The sequence below is a fragment of the Aulonocara sp. 'chitande type north' Nkhata Bay genome, linkage group LG5 (genome assembly GCF_057382095.1).
Source record: "Aulonocara sp. 'chitande type north' Nkhata Bay isolate Kocher_YH1m ecotype deep benthic linkage group LG5, A_spYH_male_GT1.1, whole genome shotgun sequence".
NCBI lineage: Eukaryota > Metazoa > Chordata > Actinopteri > Cichliformes > Cichlidae > Aulonocara > Aulonocara sp. 'chitande type north' Nkhata Bay.
The window spans coordinates 37105237-37121591 of record NC_141348.1 but is presented as its reverse complement, the minus strand read 5'-3'; the positions used below and the strand labels follow the sequence as shown (position 1 = coordinate 37121591).

The window sequence follows — 16355 nt, the reverse complement described above, 5'->3', positions numbered from 1 at the left end:
GAGCAATTTTTAAACTATTTTTGCAACATCCACCATTTAAACAAAAATGACCACATTTTCCATTACATTTTATTTATTGGTTATATTATTTCCACATAGGTGTTTGTTCAGCTTCTTCCCAGGAGCTGTGGCTTGTCTTCACTCTGCAAAAAAAAGCAATATTGCTCTAAGGTTATTTAATCTACATACTGCAAACTCAAATGTTACAACAGACAATCAAATTAGTAAAAACTTTATGATTGTTAAACCTTGTGAATACCTCTGACATTCAGCATCATTGATGACTCCGCAGTGCCCAGTTTGTTCTGTATGGCAACTTTGTATTCCCCGTTGTCTTTGGGTCCCACTCTCAATATAAGCAAGGAGCAGACTCCACATACATTTGTGATGTGGTAGTTGGTGTTTGTGTTGAGGCTGATATTGTTCCAGTACCACGTAACACGTGGAGCTGGATCACCCTTAATGGCACAGCTCATGTAGCATTCATAACCTTGTGGGGCTGTACGCCTCTTCAGGGGAACAATAAATGAGGGAGGAGAATCGAAGATCCGGTGTTTTATCTCTGGCCTGTTTACTTGGAACTTTTCTGAAACAAAGAATTACAAAAAGTAATTATATTTTAACAAAAATAATAATTAAGTAGGGGAGACTGGGACACTTATGATAAGGGATGGTTAGTATTAATTAGTGAAATTTAAACATTATGTTGATTTCAAATCTGATTTCTTAGATTGAAGTAAAGGTTGTGATAAAAGTGTGTTATGCATTTATCTTTAATAACCATGGGTAATGAGCAGACACATTTAAGCTCACAGATGAGTCCATATTTATAGCTATCATGCACTTTCTTACTGTCAGTTTTGCCGTCTGTTATTGGCTGCCTGTGCATATTTTATTCTCGCTCACTCAGAGACCCCTGTTTCTTTCTTTGCTATTTTGTATTGAATACAGAAAAGGGCTTATTTAGTTTCTTAATTGACAATCTGATTAATATTTTTATACATTTGTGGCTCAAACCCCAGTCTAACAATGAATGAACGTCAGGGAAATCTAATAGTTTACTGTTTAAAGAAATCATCACTTTCTTGAGAACCTAGCTTAGCTTAGGAACAGTGATTTAGTTTGACAGTTTGCAAAATGATTGCAAGTTTTGTATTGTTTTCATGATAAAACTTGAAACACCTTTTTCCTTTTTGGTTTCAAATGCAGGGGACTCGGAATGTGGAGAAAGGCCCATGTCATTTTTAGCAAACACCCTGAAGTGATACTGCCGTCCAGGTAAAATGTTGACAACTGTGAATTTGTTGTTAAAGAGGTTGTCTGCCACTGTTCTCCAAGTCCGTTTGAAGGAGTCCCTCTTTGATACCATGTAGTGCAGCCTGTCATCCCTTTTTTCATCTGGAGAGGGAGTCCAGGACAGTGTCACTGTTCCTGGGATATTCTGTTCCAGCTCCACTGGACCTGGAGGTTTAGGATCATCTGGAGAAAAATTTAGAGATTTTAAAATACTGTTTACTGATATAGCAGGGCTAGGTTACTGATTTTCAGTCTAAATTGTACCCTTGATGGTTTGGACAGGAAATAGATTTTTGTACAGCTTCTGCCGGATACGCTTTGAATTAGAAAGATTTTCATTCAAGTAAAACTCCTAACACAGGTACAGCTAGCTGCAGCAATAAGCGTAGCTTGGGGAAAAAGGGATTTCTTGAAATAGGCAAAGTAAAAGGCAGAGAGAAAATTGGACTGGAGTATTTTGTTACAGTCACAGGATTATGGCTTTAAGCATTCCCTTATCTACAGTGTTGCATACCTTTAATGTGATCTTAAAGTAGTACAACCTATGTGGTACATTAAGTTATAAATACATGTATTCTGTTCCTACTTTAATCACATTGTATTTGCTAAAACATATGTTTCCGTGGTAGTATGAATACAAATAGAATCCAAGTCACCAAATTAAGTTATTATTCTGTACCGCAATTACCATGCAACTGTATCCAGCCAACTTACAGGATAAGTAGATTTCATAGTTTTACTCTAATTTGGCTACAATATATGGTCTTATTTAGCCTAACAATGACAAACCATTGCTATGGCTCTTGGACAGTTACCTGTAACTCTGATTTCAACATTGAAGCTTTCCTGGCCAACCATGTTCTTGACAGTAATGGTATAAATGCCAGTGTCCGTCCTCTCAGATGTAGGAATTAAGAGTTGAGATCCTTTATCAGAGTTGGTAATGGTTACATGCTTTGGTACTGGAATACCATCTTTTAACCAAAATATTTCAGGCATGGGAGACGCCTGTAGATGACAGCATAGGAGTCAAATTAATATATTGCTATATTAACTAACAGCATTGATTAGATTCTCACACAGTGAACAGAGTAAAAGCCTGTGGAATAATACCTCAAAGTTGATGTTGAGGCGAACAGTGTTTCCAGATTTCACCACCACAAAGGTCTTCATGTTGCGGTCTTTAAACCTTGGTTTGACTGTGAGGGATAGATTTAGAATACAATACAATTAAATTTGTAATTCATAAAGCTGCTGAGGGAGTTCTATATTTTGAATCTCTCTACTGTATTATGAGGACGTGCTCTGTGTATAGTTGACAAAAAGGGTATAATTAACCTTAATTCCATTGTTAGACCTCCCTTTTTTTAGTCATAATTCAGCTACACAGAAAACCTGTACTAGTAGTGAGAATAAAACTAACAATTAATAAGATGTTAAATGCACTCATTAGTTTTTCTTTTACAATTCTTCTTTGAGTTTGAACTACAGATTTAAATTGCTATGCTTGGTGATATGATACATTTGAAGTGCAGTTTTTTTGTCCATGCTGGGCTTTATAATCCTATCAGATGTGTTTTCAGTCATAACCTGTCTTGTCACAACAATTCTCACCCGCCGTCTCGTATATCTACAGATATTAAATGGGTGTATAGCACACAAACATTATTTTTTGACAGCTGTAAGCTTTTTCGAGACAATTGTTCCTCTCTGTAGGTGTGTTGTATTAGAAGAAAAACTGCATATTTTCTTTGGCATTTTGTGAAAAATAAATATAAATATATCTCATTTTAGAAATAACCAATAACCAAACTATAAAAACTGCATTTCTTACCAGGAGGAGGCATAGCAATGATATAATTATCAAAGCTCTGAGGTTCTCCATCACCTCCATAATTGGTGGCAATTACTCTCACCCAGTATGTGGCCATTGCCTTAAGGCCAAGCACAGTGTAGGATGTTAGAGTAATTGGGGTGGTATTACAGCGGGTCCATTCAAGGCTCTCTATTGGTCTGATCTCCACATAATACCCTTGGGCTTCATCTTCTACCCCTTGCACTTCCTTAGGTTTAGTCCAAGCCAGCGAAAATGTCATGTAATTGGAAGATGTTAATTTAAGGTCTGTGACTTTGCCTGGGGGTTCTGCAATAACAGTAAGGTGAGAATGAAGCTTTTATATTACACGACAGAGAGAATTATATTTACTTTAAAGAATGACTTTCATGACTGAAAAATCCCCCCAAATACAGTAAAACATAAGTCTGTGTGATTAACTTACTCATTGGATCTCTTGCAATAACTGTGTCACATGGAATGCTGGGATCTCCAGCACCAGACAGGTTGACAGCTGACACTCGAAATTCATATGCTGCTCCTTCAAATACGTCTTTAACTGCATACTTTGTATCTATAGACAACAGAAGGAGCAATTATATCAATACAAATCTGCACTGATGTGTACAGGTACATCACAAGCATTTATTTTTACTCTTGAGCTAAATGTCCTGCACCTCAGCATTTAAGTTGTATACCTGTAATTGGCCCCTTTTGATTTACAAGGCTCCAGTAATTGGTGCCTTTCTTGTTCTTTTCCAAATTGTATCCCACTATTTTGGTTCCTCCAGTGTCACATGGAGGACTCCATGCCAGATTAATGCAGTCTTTAAAGGCACTGACCACTTTGGGTACAGCTGGTGGTCCAGGATAACCTGCGGGGGATATATGACACAGAAAAGTGAAAGTGAGTTAATTAATCAATGTTGCCATGCCATGTTTCTCAACATTACTTTTATTATTTCCGTCATCCATAATTAGCAGGTGGCTGAAAACTAAAGAATGTGTAAATGGAAGGGTATTTATTAGACACATAAATTCAGAGACAGTGTTTTTAATATATTTAACATAGCTTTGTATATATTCTTTATGGATTTCTTTTAACTTCTCCCAAAACATTTTATTAGCGGCTAGTCAGGGTTTTACTGCAATAAACAAAGTGTTTCCACCTGGATACTAAAAAGACATGCCTTGTAATACTTCCTTCTAAACTGAACAAAGAAAAAGTAATGAAGAAGAAGGCATTAACTGAAAACTTACGTAATACACCAGCTGGTATGTCCTCTGTCTGCAGGTAGTCACTGATACCTTCTGCAGTCTTTGCTCTAATCCGGTAGCAGTATCTCCTTCCAGGGTCCACATCTGAATCTTTGAAACTTGGGCTGTTGCCGGGTATCTCACCAAGACTTGTCCATTTATTTCGGCCTACTTGTTGTCGCTCTATGATGTAGTTTGCGATCGGACATCCGCCATTGTCTTTTGGTGGTTTCCATTTGAATTCAACAGATGTCACAGCACTTTCCATAATGTCCACAGGCCCTTGTGGAGGGGTTGGTTTGTCTGTTGACAACATGACAAGAAATGCGTCAGAGGCATTTATCTTTGCACATTCTACATTTTGCCATACCGTTTTTGTTCAACTAGCAACCAGGGCATTTTTTAAAATGTACTTAAGTTGCTTAAGGCCTTTATTTGACGCACGGTCATTTTACAAGCAGGGATTTATTTCTATGACTGTCTTTTAAGGTAATAAATGGATATTTTCATGTTGAAAGCCTCAATCCAGTACACTTCTGTTGGCCATGCTGGAATTCATGCATTATGGTAATTAGACTGTAGTGAATAATTGCACAGGTTTCTCTGTAGACAGGCTCTGCTCTTAAAGCAATATCTCCATTCTTGCATGGGGATGGGCCTCAAACCAGCTACCAACTAAATTATTCACTATTCACACCACTACGAACAATATAATTTGTGCTTTATTTACTTAATTTATAAAGTAAATAAAGCACAACATAAGCAAACAAACTGTAAATATAATAGAGAACCAACTTAGAACAGGTCATTATGCCAGATAATATGTAACAATTAAGCTAATGTCTGTAATTTTTGCTATTACAAAGTCATAATTTCCTAAACATACTCCTCTAATTGCTGTATTCATCTCCGGAAAATTAAAAGCATTATCATTTCAGTGGCGATAAAAGCCTTTGTTTATTTATTCATAGGGCTTTTTTTGTGAAACATTTGCCAGTATACCACTTGCACGCTCAAGTAGAAAATGTTATTTTTCCACAGCCTGTTTATGTCTAACATGTCCTCGGCTGTTATCACAGAAACTGCCAAATTATATCTGAGGAAAACTCACCCAGTACAATAAGTTTGGATATTGCCTCTGTTGTACCGAATTCATTTTTTATTTTGATTTTCACCTCTCCACTGTCTTTTCTTTGACACTTAATAAGGCGTAGTTGACTCTCAGAATCAGACGTTTCAATCTTCACATTGAGGGCTGGCAGCAGCTCATCGTCATTCTTGTACCACTGTATAGTCATTGGTGCTTGGCCTGAGAATGGCAGCTTCCATTCAGCATTTTCGCCTGCCTTTATAATGACTGGCTTTGTGAAATTTCCTAGTGCATCAGGGTCCATTTTTGGTGGATCTTTAGTATAGGAGAGACGGGAAAAAGTGTTTTATTTAAACATTGAGAACTTTTTTTTTAAAAGTGTTATTATATTATTTGTAGTGCTGTCAGTGTTAATCTTGTTAAAATGTCGTCAACGCCATAACCGCGTTGACACTGTGCAGCCCCACACACGGGGCGATCCGCGGTAACTCACTAACAGAGATTTGCCGTGTTAATGTGGTTATGGTGTTAACGTCATTTTAACGAGATTGACACTGACAGCGCTAATTATTTGATATGTTTTGCCGTGCTACAGCCATGTTACTCATTTTATTCTGACCTTGAATACTAAGTGTTGCTTCTGATTTACGTCCTTCAGCTTCAAAGCGGTACACAGCTGCATCATCTTTTTTACAGCAATCAACTATCAGCCTGTGAAAGGCTCCATCTTTGATAATTGTTACCCCATCTTCATTTGTTAGCTAGACAAATAAGTAAATAAACAGTAAAAAAGTGATTAACTATATAAAATGTTAGTTATTTGTAGAAAAACAACAAAGTCGTAGTTATAGTAATTTCCATATACAGTGAATTGTGGCAATTTGTTACACTCCTGTTTTACTCCTTTGACTTACCAGTTTCCCATTTTTGTACCAGTGCCCCTCTGACGTCTCACTGCTTAGTTTGCAAGACATCTCCACCCGTTCTCCAATATTGGCATTCGTATCTGATAGCCCACTGACAAATTGAACACCTCGATCTACATGTGAAAATGTAAAAAATAATCACGTTATATAACAAATTATTGATTTGATTATTTTTAAAATGACACATCAGTAGCAAATTACAATAGAGATAAAACTGAAAGCACATAAGCGCACAATTTAATTTAAAAATCCTTGTCATTACAGTATGCACTTTCTTGTGGACAGCAGATGGGATTGGGAAATATGTATGATGATTATCTTTCACTAAAAATTGAACCACATTCACTTTTGTCCATTTTCTCCCTCTGGAATAGAAATGATACTTAAGCCTCAAACATTATATCTGATCGAACCTTTAGTGGAGTCATCCTGAAACACTGATTGAAAATGGGCTGATATTGCCAAGTTACAAGTATTTGCAGATACTAACCCTTGAGAATAGCTAAGCTAAATCTTTGACATTATAATAATCTGTAATCTGAGCATACATTATTCAGTCTTTAAACCATGTTGTATGGAGTTTTACCTAAGGCAGTGTCAGGAACCAAAGGCCCAGTTCGTGATTGCTTCTTCTTACTCGCATCATCTTTTGTATCTTTATCATCTTCTTCGCTTCTTAAGTGGTTCTTATCATCTCCATCAGTTCCATCACCATCCCTGTCACTAGAACCATCGCCAATTTTACCACTGGAACCATCCCCAGCCCCTAAACCATCTCTTCCATCACCCCCATCTTTCGCATCTCCGAGTGTGTTTGCAGCTTTCTTTTCAGCAAGTGCTCGATTGACTGCCTCCAAGTCATCTTTCTCTTTTGAAATCTTTGCCTTGTCCAAGCCTTGGTTAGACAGGTTATCATGTCCAATGGTTTTGGTTCCCTTGCGACCTTTCCGACCATGTGGATCCTCTGAGTTATAGTTGACACACATAGAGAGAACAGTTATTTCAGTCAAAAGGTTTGACTAAAATATAAATGATGAGCAAAACAGGTTCAATAATATCATGACTATCAAACAGTCAAGACTATTTGTCTTTGTATTACACCATTTGCATTTTTATTTATTATTGTACTTTGTGAGTACAAAAAAGAAAAATGTCCCACCTTCCACCATGAGAGAGGCCCTGCTGGAAGCAATACCAGCAATGGCATAATATGCTCCCTTATCTGCAATTTCACAATCTTTTACTCTTAATGTGTGAGTTAGTTTGTCCTCTGAGACAGTGATCTCATATTTGTCCCCATGTTCAAGTGAGGAGTCTTCTCTTGACCAAGTAATTCTGTTGAGTGGTGTTGACAAGACGCACTGAAATATAGCGTCCTCACTTTCAACAGCCTTAGCATCCTTAATCTTGTCTACAAACTCCACTGCAGGCACTAAGAGAGGAAAAAAGGTAGATTTTGAAACCCAAGATGATCTCATTTCCAAAATATAAATGTACTTGATTTGTTTTATAAACTTTAAGAGTAGTTTTACTTGCCTCTGAAGTCAGTTGTAAGAACATTTGCCTCTTCGACATCAACCTGGTAAAATCCAGCATCTTCTGGCTGAGGGTCTTTAATGCTAAATATATAATTTGTTCCTTTTTTCCTAAGGCTATGTTTTGAATTTTCATCATCTGCATAAGGAACCATTACGCCATCCTTTTGAGACAGAAGTAGTAACATTATTATTTATGTATTTATTTTCATTATTAAATTATTATTTAGCAAGTTTAATTAAAAATTATTATTATTTTTTGCTGTTTTAGAATGCTTTTAAATTCACCTTGTATAAGTTAACTGCACTATTGGGATCCCATAGCTGCATGTCAAATCCAAATTCAGCTTTTCCGTTTGGTTTCACTTCAATTTGTTTCACATTTTCCAGCTGCTCTACAACCTATAAAGGAAAGATAACAAGTTTTATCTAATGTATGTGTCTGCAAGTGTTGTTTTAAACTTTACTGCTTAAATAATCACATTTTGAAAAAATGGAAGGAAAGAATTAAATCAGAAACATTTAAAATAACCAAGCAGACTTTAGCAGGATGAACTACCAGGGTTTAAAGTAAAGCTCAAGATGCAAGTCAACCTTCTTCCTTGGTTAAACTCAGTAACGTTGGTTCAGGATACAAAATCCAGAATTCATGTGTAACTGTTAATTTATACAGTACCTTTGCCTGTTCGTCTGCCCTTTCCTTCTTCATCTGGTTCAATCTCTTCAACATCCACCGAAAGTCAGTAACCCCAAATTCAAAGCAGATTTTTTCATAATCTTTCTTTGGTGCACTTATAAGCAGTTCCCAGAGTTTAGGATCAATTTCTCCCTCTTTCTTTGGTGGGAGTTGCTTTTTCCTAGTGACAACAACACTAAAAAAGGGCATTGGAGGCCATTACAACACGCAGAACACATTTTGAATAATTTGACTTTGATGTGAACTTACGTTTTCTTGAGCATTGATCTAAAATCCTGTGGTCCCTGCTGACTTCCTGAAAGACATTTTGACTTAAATTTAAAATAAAATTCTGCCATCTGGACACTTTTTTCACTTTGTGGTATTTTTTTCCAAATCTAATTGTGAAGGATTCTTATAAGGCTCTGTCAAGTTTTTGTTTAAATTTTACTATTTTGCAATAAAAAAGAAACAAATCTTTGCTATAGAAGTAAAATTTTGCAAAGAATAAATATGCTAAAAGTCTGTAATTCTAAAAAGAAACTTGTGGATTGGACGCTATTAGAAAGAGTAAACCACTTCATGTTAAAGTATGCTTTCTTACCTCCCTGGCTCTTCTTCCTGAAGCCGGCTTCATACATGCATGAAAACCACAATAGAACAAGAAGTCATTAATTACCAGACATGGTATATTGTAAAGTTGTTTAACTCAGTTTTTATTGTTAACTATAAAGCTCACCTGCAATGACATTGAGAGTGGTGGTGCAGACAGCTTTTCCGTATTCATTGGTGGCAAAGCACTTGTAAGTGTCTGCTTGGTCTGGATTGATGTTGATTATCTGACAAAAAATGATTCTCACGTGAAATATGTAAATATTTGACAACAGTGGAATCAATATCTGAGTCTATCTCCCAAAAAAAGTTAAACTTGGTTATGGAGCTTTAACACCATATGTCATGGTTTGGGGTCTATGACCAAGCTTTTTGGGTTTTCCTTTTGGTTCATGACCCTTTGCTTTATTAGGATATTTTAGGCTTGAGGTTATCTCTCGTTTATTTCTTCCATCGCATTATGAAGATGTTTTAAGTTCGAGTTTATTATCAGTCTGTCATGTCTTCTGTGTATGTTTCTCCAGTCGTGTCTGTGTTTGGTCTCGCTCCCTCTCTTCCTCGCTTCCATGTTTCCCTCTTGTTGTCTCCTCCCTTCATCTTCCCAGTCCGTCTTGTTCCTATGTGCGTTCTTTCCTCCTGTGTCAAGTGCGTGTCTCAGTCTGCATCCTAGTGTGTTTCCTATTTTATTTTGACAGTCTCTCGTCCCGTGTTCAGTGTGTTTAGTGTTGCTTCCCCTGTGTGGTTATGTCTATTTTTCCCAGCCATGTTTCTGTTTCCACTCTCCTTAATCACCCTCTGTTTTTTCTTTGTACCCTGTCAGGTTGCCTGCATTTCATGCTCCATGTTCCAGGTTTCCATGTCCAGGTCTCATTTTCCGTAATCCCTGTGTTTAGTGTTTAGCTTTAGTTCGCTCAGTTTAGTTTATTAGTTAAGTCTTGGTTAAGTTTTCGTTTGACTTCTATTTGTATTTTCATTCAGCCTAAATAAAAGGCTCCCCTTTTGTTTAAACCCACTCATATTTTCAAGTGTCCACGTTTGGGTCTTTATCCTCTCGCCACACAGTCTGCAGCTGCAGGCCCGTGACACCTACAATTACTACAAGCTTACCTCAATCTAAAAGTAAATGCATATTGTACACTTAGTTACAACTGTTGTTTTAATTGTTAATGAATATTCAAAAAAGAATTTCATGACTTCAAAAATGTTTAGCTTGAAAAATTAAAGTTGGGAAATTATCATTAGCCCAATCCTTTTATTTTGTTCTTACCTCAAGAATGTGTTCTCGAGCTCTTTCATCATATCTAGTCTTGTACTTTTCTGGGTCATCTATTTCACCTTTATTACGCCCCCATGTCACAGTTGGTGCTGGCTCTCCACTAACCATAGCTTTGAAAAAGGTTTTTTTACCTGAAATAATCAAATCATGACAGTGATGCAGGTGTTAATAATTATGCTCTATGGTTATTGTCAGTTTCACTGGCTATGGTTGTTTTTCTACCTTCTTGGACAGTCACAGCAATTGGTTTGCGGGTAAAGTCGGGGGTCGATTTCCCTGGTGGCAGTTGCTCCACAGTCTGAGTGATCATAACCCCAGGAACCCTGGACCTTTTCTTGATAGCCACTGTCAAGGGAAGGTTTAGTGTTTAACAGCATAGCTGGTTGATGCTATGAATGTAAACATGAACAGGAAGCCCGCTACCAACAGAAAAACATAGATGTTACAAATGCATGTGTCTGCAGAGTATATATTATTTAGAACAGTTGCAGTTTCACACTGGAATTTCACAAGAGGTCACCATTTCCTTACTTTTCTTAACATTACAGCTAGGTCATGGCAAGATCTTGAAATATGTTAAACTCTATTGACTAAGCTGAAGTTTGGATTAAATTCTACACATTTTTTGTTGTTTAATTAATTTAATGTATTAATTTAATGTAATTTTTTGGTTAAATGCTTAATTTATGTATAGATTTTTGGAGGACTTTGATTTTAAAATTAGATGGTTTTAACCTGTCAGCATGATACTTTTTCATTTATTTTTATTTATTTTTATTTTAACCAAAAAAGTGACTTGGACAAGTTGTAAGTGTGTCTATTTAAGAAGTCATTATAGAGTTGTAAAGTCAGTAGATCAAAACTAAGTTTTAGGACCTGTTACTGTATTAAACACTAACTGTGTTCTTTGTGAGAACAAAAAAGACACATAGCATATTTTTCAGGGTTTTCTGTTTGTTTTTTTTGCTCTTATCCAAAATTCCAATCATATAGACATGTTATAGAGCACTAAGTTTATTTAACTTATTGCTGGTTTTAGATAAATGCATGGTGTTCAGCTCAGCTGCATTAAGTACTCTGGGGCTTGTACATTTAGTACGTGTTTACTACTACATTTATATTAACATAATTCAGCATATATAATCCAATCTGTCTGAGCGTCATTGTAATATATTTTTTAAATATATCATATTAAACCATACTTTTGTTACCAAACTATGCCAGAGTTAAATATGGAGATACCAATCATATTCAGATTTATTCAGTGAGGAGGAAATAAACAAAACAAAACAAAAAAACCCAAAACAAATCTGATCAGACATGGAGTATCCAGGGATAACTTCTTTGGTCATGCCTTCTGTGAGTCACTTTGAGATTGTCTACTCTGCTTATTTTTTTCTGTGGCCTTAACATAGTTTGAGGGCATTTATTTAATATTCATCAAACTGTATGTGTAATCTGTCAATGGGTTGATGCACATGCTTATATCATCTGGACACAAGCACGATTCTTATGACCTTGTTACTGAAGCATCGATTTAGACATAATCTAGCAGGAGAGCATTTTTGCTTTTTTTCTGCATAGCAATTACTACATGAAGAATTTTTTGGATTTTTGGCAGCAGGAACCTTGGCAGGAACACATTCGGTAAGAATTTGTTGACTGTATAAAGTAGATATTCCTGCTGTAAACCCAGCTAAACCATATGCTTACTTTTTATAATGTCCATTCATTTATTTTTTTTATTTTCATCTTTACAAGTAAAATCACAGTGAACGTGTATGTCAGTTTGTTTCAATACTGTAGACTCTGCAGATTATCCTCCTTGTGAAGAAGAAAACTAAAATATCTCATTTATGAGGCATCCTTTTTGATTTAATAATCCCTAAAATGTCTTTAGAGCTAGATAGGAGTCCAGCTGTGATGTAAACGGGTTATTATAGAGCCATAGGCCCTGGGCAGTGGACCCCCCCACACACACACACACACACACACACACAAATTATTCAGTGTGAGAATAGCAGACTGTACGGCAGTGCAGAAAGAATTATTAATCCTAATTGTTATTCATATCATTTTTCCAAAATTAAATATGTGTCATAACCATAGGGAATTCTTCATTAAACAGTAAATGCATAGCATTGGAGTGAACACAAAAATGGTCAGTTCAGTTCAGATACAGGTGACAATGAAGAATGACACCATGTTAAACATCAAAAGAGATAAATATATGCATAAAATAACGATAGACATCATTTACACGATTCTCCAGTTTTTTAGTAGATTTGCCTGCAGTTGCCATGAGAGAAAGTGTGCTCCGAGTCCTTTTTTGCAACATTTGTTTTCTCAGTTCATTTTTATCCTGGATAGAAGCAGAAATGCCTGCTCTCTGTTATAGCTACCCACAGGCAGAATCAGCAACGACTGCAGCACAACAGTAATATTTGAAAACATTTATTGCAGTCTGTAGTTTAGAATTATCTTGAGTAATCCAGCTGGGGTTTTATTATCTCCAGGCTTGATGAATGATCTAAACTGAATTAGCTGATCACCCAAGGTGTGATGTAGGTCAGATGGATGTGCAGCCGACAAAATGTTGTAAGAACAGTGAGCTTGTCAACTGTGAAACACTGGTATACTACAAAGCTGGCCCATTAATGATTTCAGTCTCATCTGGCTCTGTTTTATTAGGGAATAGCTGTTCATAGTTTGTATTTGATGTTTCACATTAGCAAGTCAATGAGAGTTAAGAAGTCTGATCCTGAATGATAGTTAATCCTACTTATGGGTACAAATAAAGGAACCTAAACCTCCATCCCTTTATTTCCCATGGTAGACTTGCTAGACTCAGCAGCTGTCGCTGTTTTTATAGAAGCTAGAAATATATAATATAATATATAATATCACATTTTTCATACTTACCGAAGGCTTTTGGGTCCTGGTTTGTTTTTGAACTCATGGCGATGTTTGATTGTTGATTATCAGATCAGAGGTGCGATCCTTGTGTGGCTAAAGTACAAAGAAAGACTGTCACTGTTAACTAATGCTGTCATTATAATCAAAGCTGATTTTATTAGTATTAAAAAGCCTTACATCTACTCACCAGCCACTTCATTACACTTCATTCGTTACACCTGTTCAACTGCTTGTTAATGGAAATATCTAATCAGCCAATCACATAGCAGGAAGCCAGTGCATTTAGGTATGTTGAAATGGTCAAGACAACCAAGTGAAGTTCAAACTAAGCATCAGAATGGGGGGAAAAAGGGTGACTGAAGTGACTTTGAATATGGCACGATTGTTGGTACCAGACATGCTGGTCTGAGTGTTTCAGAAATTATTTACAGAGAATGGTTCAAAAAAGAGAAAAGTGACCTTCGGTTTTCTAGGTGAAAATGCCTTTTGATGCTAGAGGTCAGAGGAGAATGGCCAGAGTGTTTCAAACAATTGAACATTGTATAAAAACACCCCATCCTTGCTGAGTATTGTCACTGAGCAAATCCAGCCATTTATGGCCACTGTGTACACATCTTTTGGAAGCTACTTCTAGCCAGGTGTCGTGTCACAAAGCTTAAATTATTTCAAACTGGTTTCTTAAACATGACAATGAGTTCACTGTACTTAAATAGCTTCCACAGTCACCATATCTCAATCCAGCAGAGCAGGTTTAGGATGTGCTGGAATAGGAGATTTGCATGGATTTGCACCAACTCTGTGATGCTATCGTGTCAACATGAGCCAAACTCAGTTCTAGCAAGATGTAACTAATGATGTAATGGGTGAGTGGATGTTATGTTTTATGCATTTTATACAAATTTAGCCTTGAATAATAATGAAAGAAAATTGCTGCATGTTGACATGATAAAAAAGGTCCAGTTTTCAGTACTCATACTTCATATTGTCCATAAATGACCAAATTCATCCTTTATGTATTTTATTATGTTTCCCTTATATCTACATAATCAGCAGTTTGCAGGAAACTTGAACAAAGTTTTTTTTTATCAGTTATTTGTTTATCTATTTATTTTTTGCAGGTAAGTAGTTTCTTTAGCTGAGATTATTAAATACATTTCATAAAGGAAACATCTAGAAAAAAATATAGTATTTCTTTACTGCAGCAAAAATTATGAGAAGTCTTAATATTTTTTTTTCTTTTGCAGTCAGTTATAGTGAGTCTCACTTAACCATTCTTTTCTAGTAGCTGCTAGTGTTGCAAGAATCAAGGGCACCTAGAAACAGAGCCATGGGCAACTAGAGTTTGAGAAATCCTGCCTTCAAGCATCTTCTCATGTATCATTAAACTGGGAATTCCTTGACTTCCTTGACGCGTGACTTGTGCAGACAGTTGGAGACATGCTGGGACACTGTAAATGGGGAATGTGAAATCCCACCTAGTGACTCACTCCACCCAACTGCCCGTGGAGTCAGGTGGCTGTGCCAACAATTTAACTGCTCAGGATCCAAACATAGAAGAGAGCTCAGTGTGTTTATATCAAAGTGATAAGGCGATGAAGTAACCTGTATATCTTTTTTTTATGCCATCAATGCTTAAAACTGCTCTTTAGCTTTATAATACTCCTTAGGGATATCTCTATGTAGGCTCTTAGTCATCCAGGTCATAATAGCATCAAAAGAAGATGACTGCACTTCTTTAAGTCTAATTTAAAAATAAACTTCAGGTTCAGTACACTGAACTTTTCTTAAGTGAAAAGTGGAACCTTAAATAACAGTGGATAGTAAACCAAAGATATGTTTCGTATAGGTTATTTTTAATCTTTAAGTTAGTTAAGTAATTATTTTAATGGCTATAGAGCTGAGAGGCTTTTAATTAGAACAAAATGGACCTTATATCAAGATTATGGCCATAAGGCTTTTTTATGCAGTGTTTTATTTTTAGGACCATAAAAGAGACACTGAAAATGTCTGAAAAAAAAAGCATATCTGACCTTCATCTACAACCCAGAAAAAAAGCTTAAGCTTTGATGTGTCACAGTGTCTGTAGTTCAGACCTAGTTTATAGGTTCAGTCTTTTGTAAGTCATGGGAAGCCAAATGGGAAAGTCACACAGTTAAATGTCATTCATTGTTGAGATCTTAAATGTTTGGACTGATCTCAAAAGGTCAATTAATGTTTCTCCTTTTCATAGAATTGTTGTAGAAATTGATTTTTTGACTGTATTGCATTAAAGGTTGTACTACCACACAAGAAGATAACATTGCAGAAAGATATCACTTTGATATAGCAATTTTGGTAATATACAACCAAGTCATAAAATCTCCAGGATCTTTGTCTTCTGTTTTTCTGTTTTCAGTATTATTTGACTTCTATAGCAACTGAAAATGTCTTGATGATTTTCTTTATTAAATTATGTTTGGGAAATTATTATAGGTGTAAATTTACAGGATACTCATTTACTAGAACTAGACTGCACTTTCAGTCCTAATATAGGTCTTATCAAATAATACCTTTTTGGTGTGCCATTGTTATAAAATAGTACTAAAAGTCTTGCCGAATTTGCTTGGTTGTCAAAAGCACTGCATAAGAATTTCAGTCAAACCTCATGTTTAAAATATTAGTTTAGCAGTTCTTTTGGGACACTCATTAAAATTACTAACACACATTTTTTCTAATAACATAAGTTGTACTCACTTTTTGTTTTTTGTCGTCTCTGATCAGTTATCCGCCTTCAACTTGTGCTCTTCTCACTACCCAATATTTCAAAGGGGACACTCCTTTTTGTTCGGTGATAAACGTTTGGAGCACATAGAAACCCTTACATGGATAGTTGGTAAAAATCCATATTACAACGCTGGTAAAGGCTCGAGGCTCATCTTACGCATCTCTATGAAAGCG

At 36.2% G+C, this 16355-nt stretch overlaps 1 protein-coding gene across 1 annotated transcript; it reads right to left on the bottom strand.

The window, feature by feature from the left end:
• Nucleotides 1-59: 59 nt before the first annotated feature.
• On the bottom strand, nt 60-16267 carry LOC147331195 (immunoglobulin-like and fibronectin type III domain-containing protein 1). Its single transcript, XM_086293330.1, has 24 exons — nt 16152-16267; nt 13425-13511; nt 10725-10847; nt 10494-10633; nt 9354-9453; nt 9219-9245; nt 8885-8930; nt 8615-8810; nt 8227-8340; nt 7940-8102; nt 7563-7835; nt 6990-7367; nt 6392-6516; nt 6097-6238; nt 5499-5792; nt 4391-4690; nt 3829-4005; nt 3576-3704; nt 3131-3439; nt 2410-2495; nt 2112-2304; nt 1183-1479; nt 260-586; nt 60-143 (listed from the first exon to the last, which is right to left on the bottom strand). The coding sequence occupies exons 2-24, from the start codon at nt 13459-13461 to the stop codon at nt 139-141; spliced, it is 3981 nt and encodes a 1326-aa protein (XP_086149456.1). The 5' UTR covers nt 13462-13511; nt 16152-16267; the 3' UTR covers nt 60-138.
• Nucleotides 16268-16355: the final 88 nt, after the last annotated feature.

Coding starts and splice junctions, on each gene's coding strand:
- LOC147331195 (XM_086293330.1), bottom strand. CDS start 13,461: ATGAGTTCAAAAACAAACCAGGACCCAAAAGCCTTCG. Junction 9,246..9,353: donor CACTCTCAATGTCATTGCAG/GTGAGCTTTATA, acceptor GCATGTATGAAG/CCGGCTTCAGGAAGAAGAGC. Junction 8,103..8,226: donor GTGCAGTTAACTTATACAAG/GTGAATTTAAAA, acceptor CTGTCTCAAAAG/GATGGCGTAATGGTTCCTTA.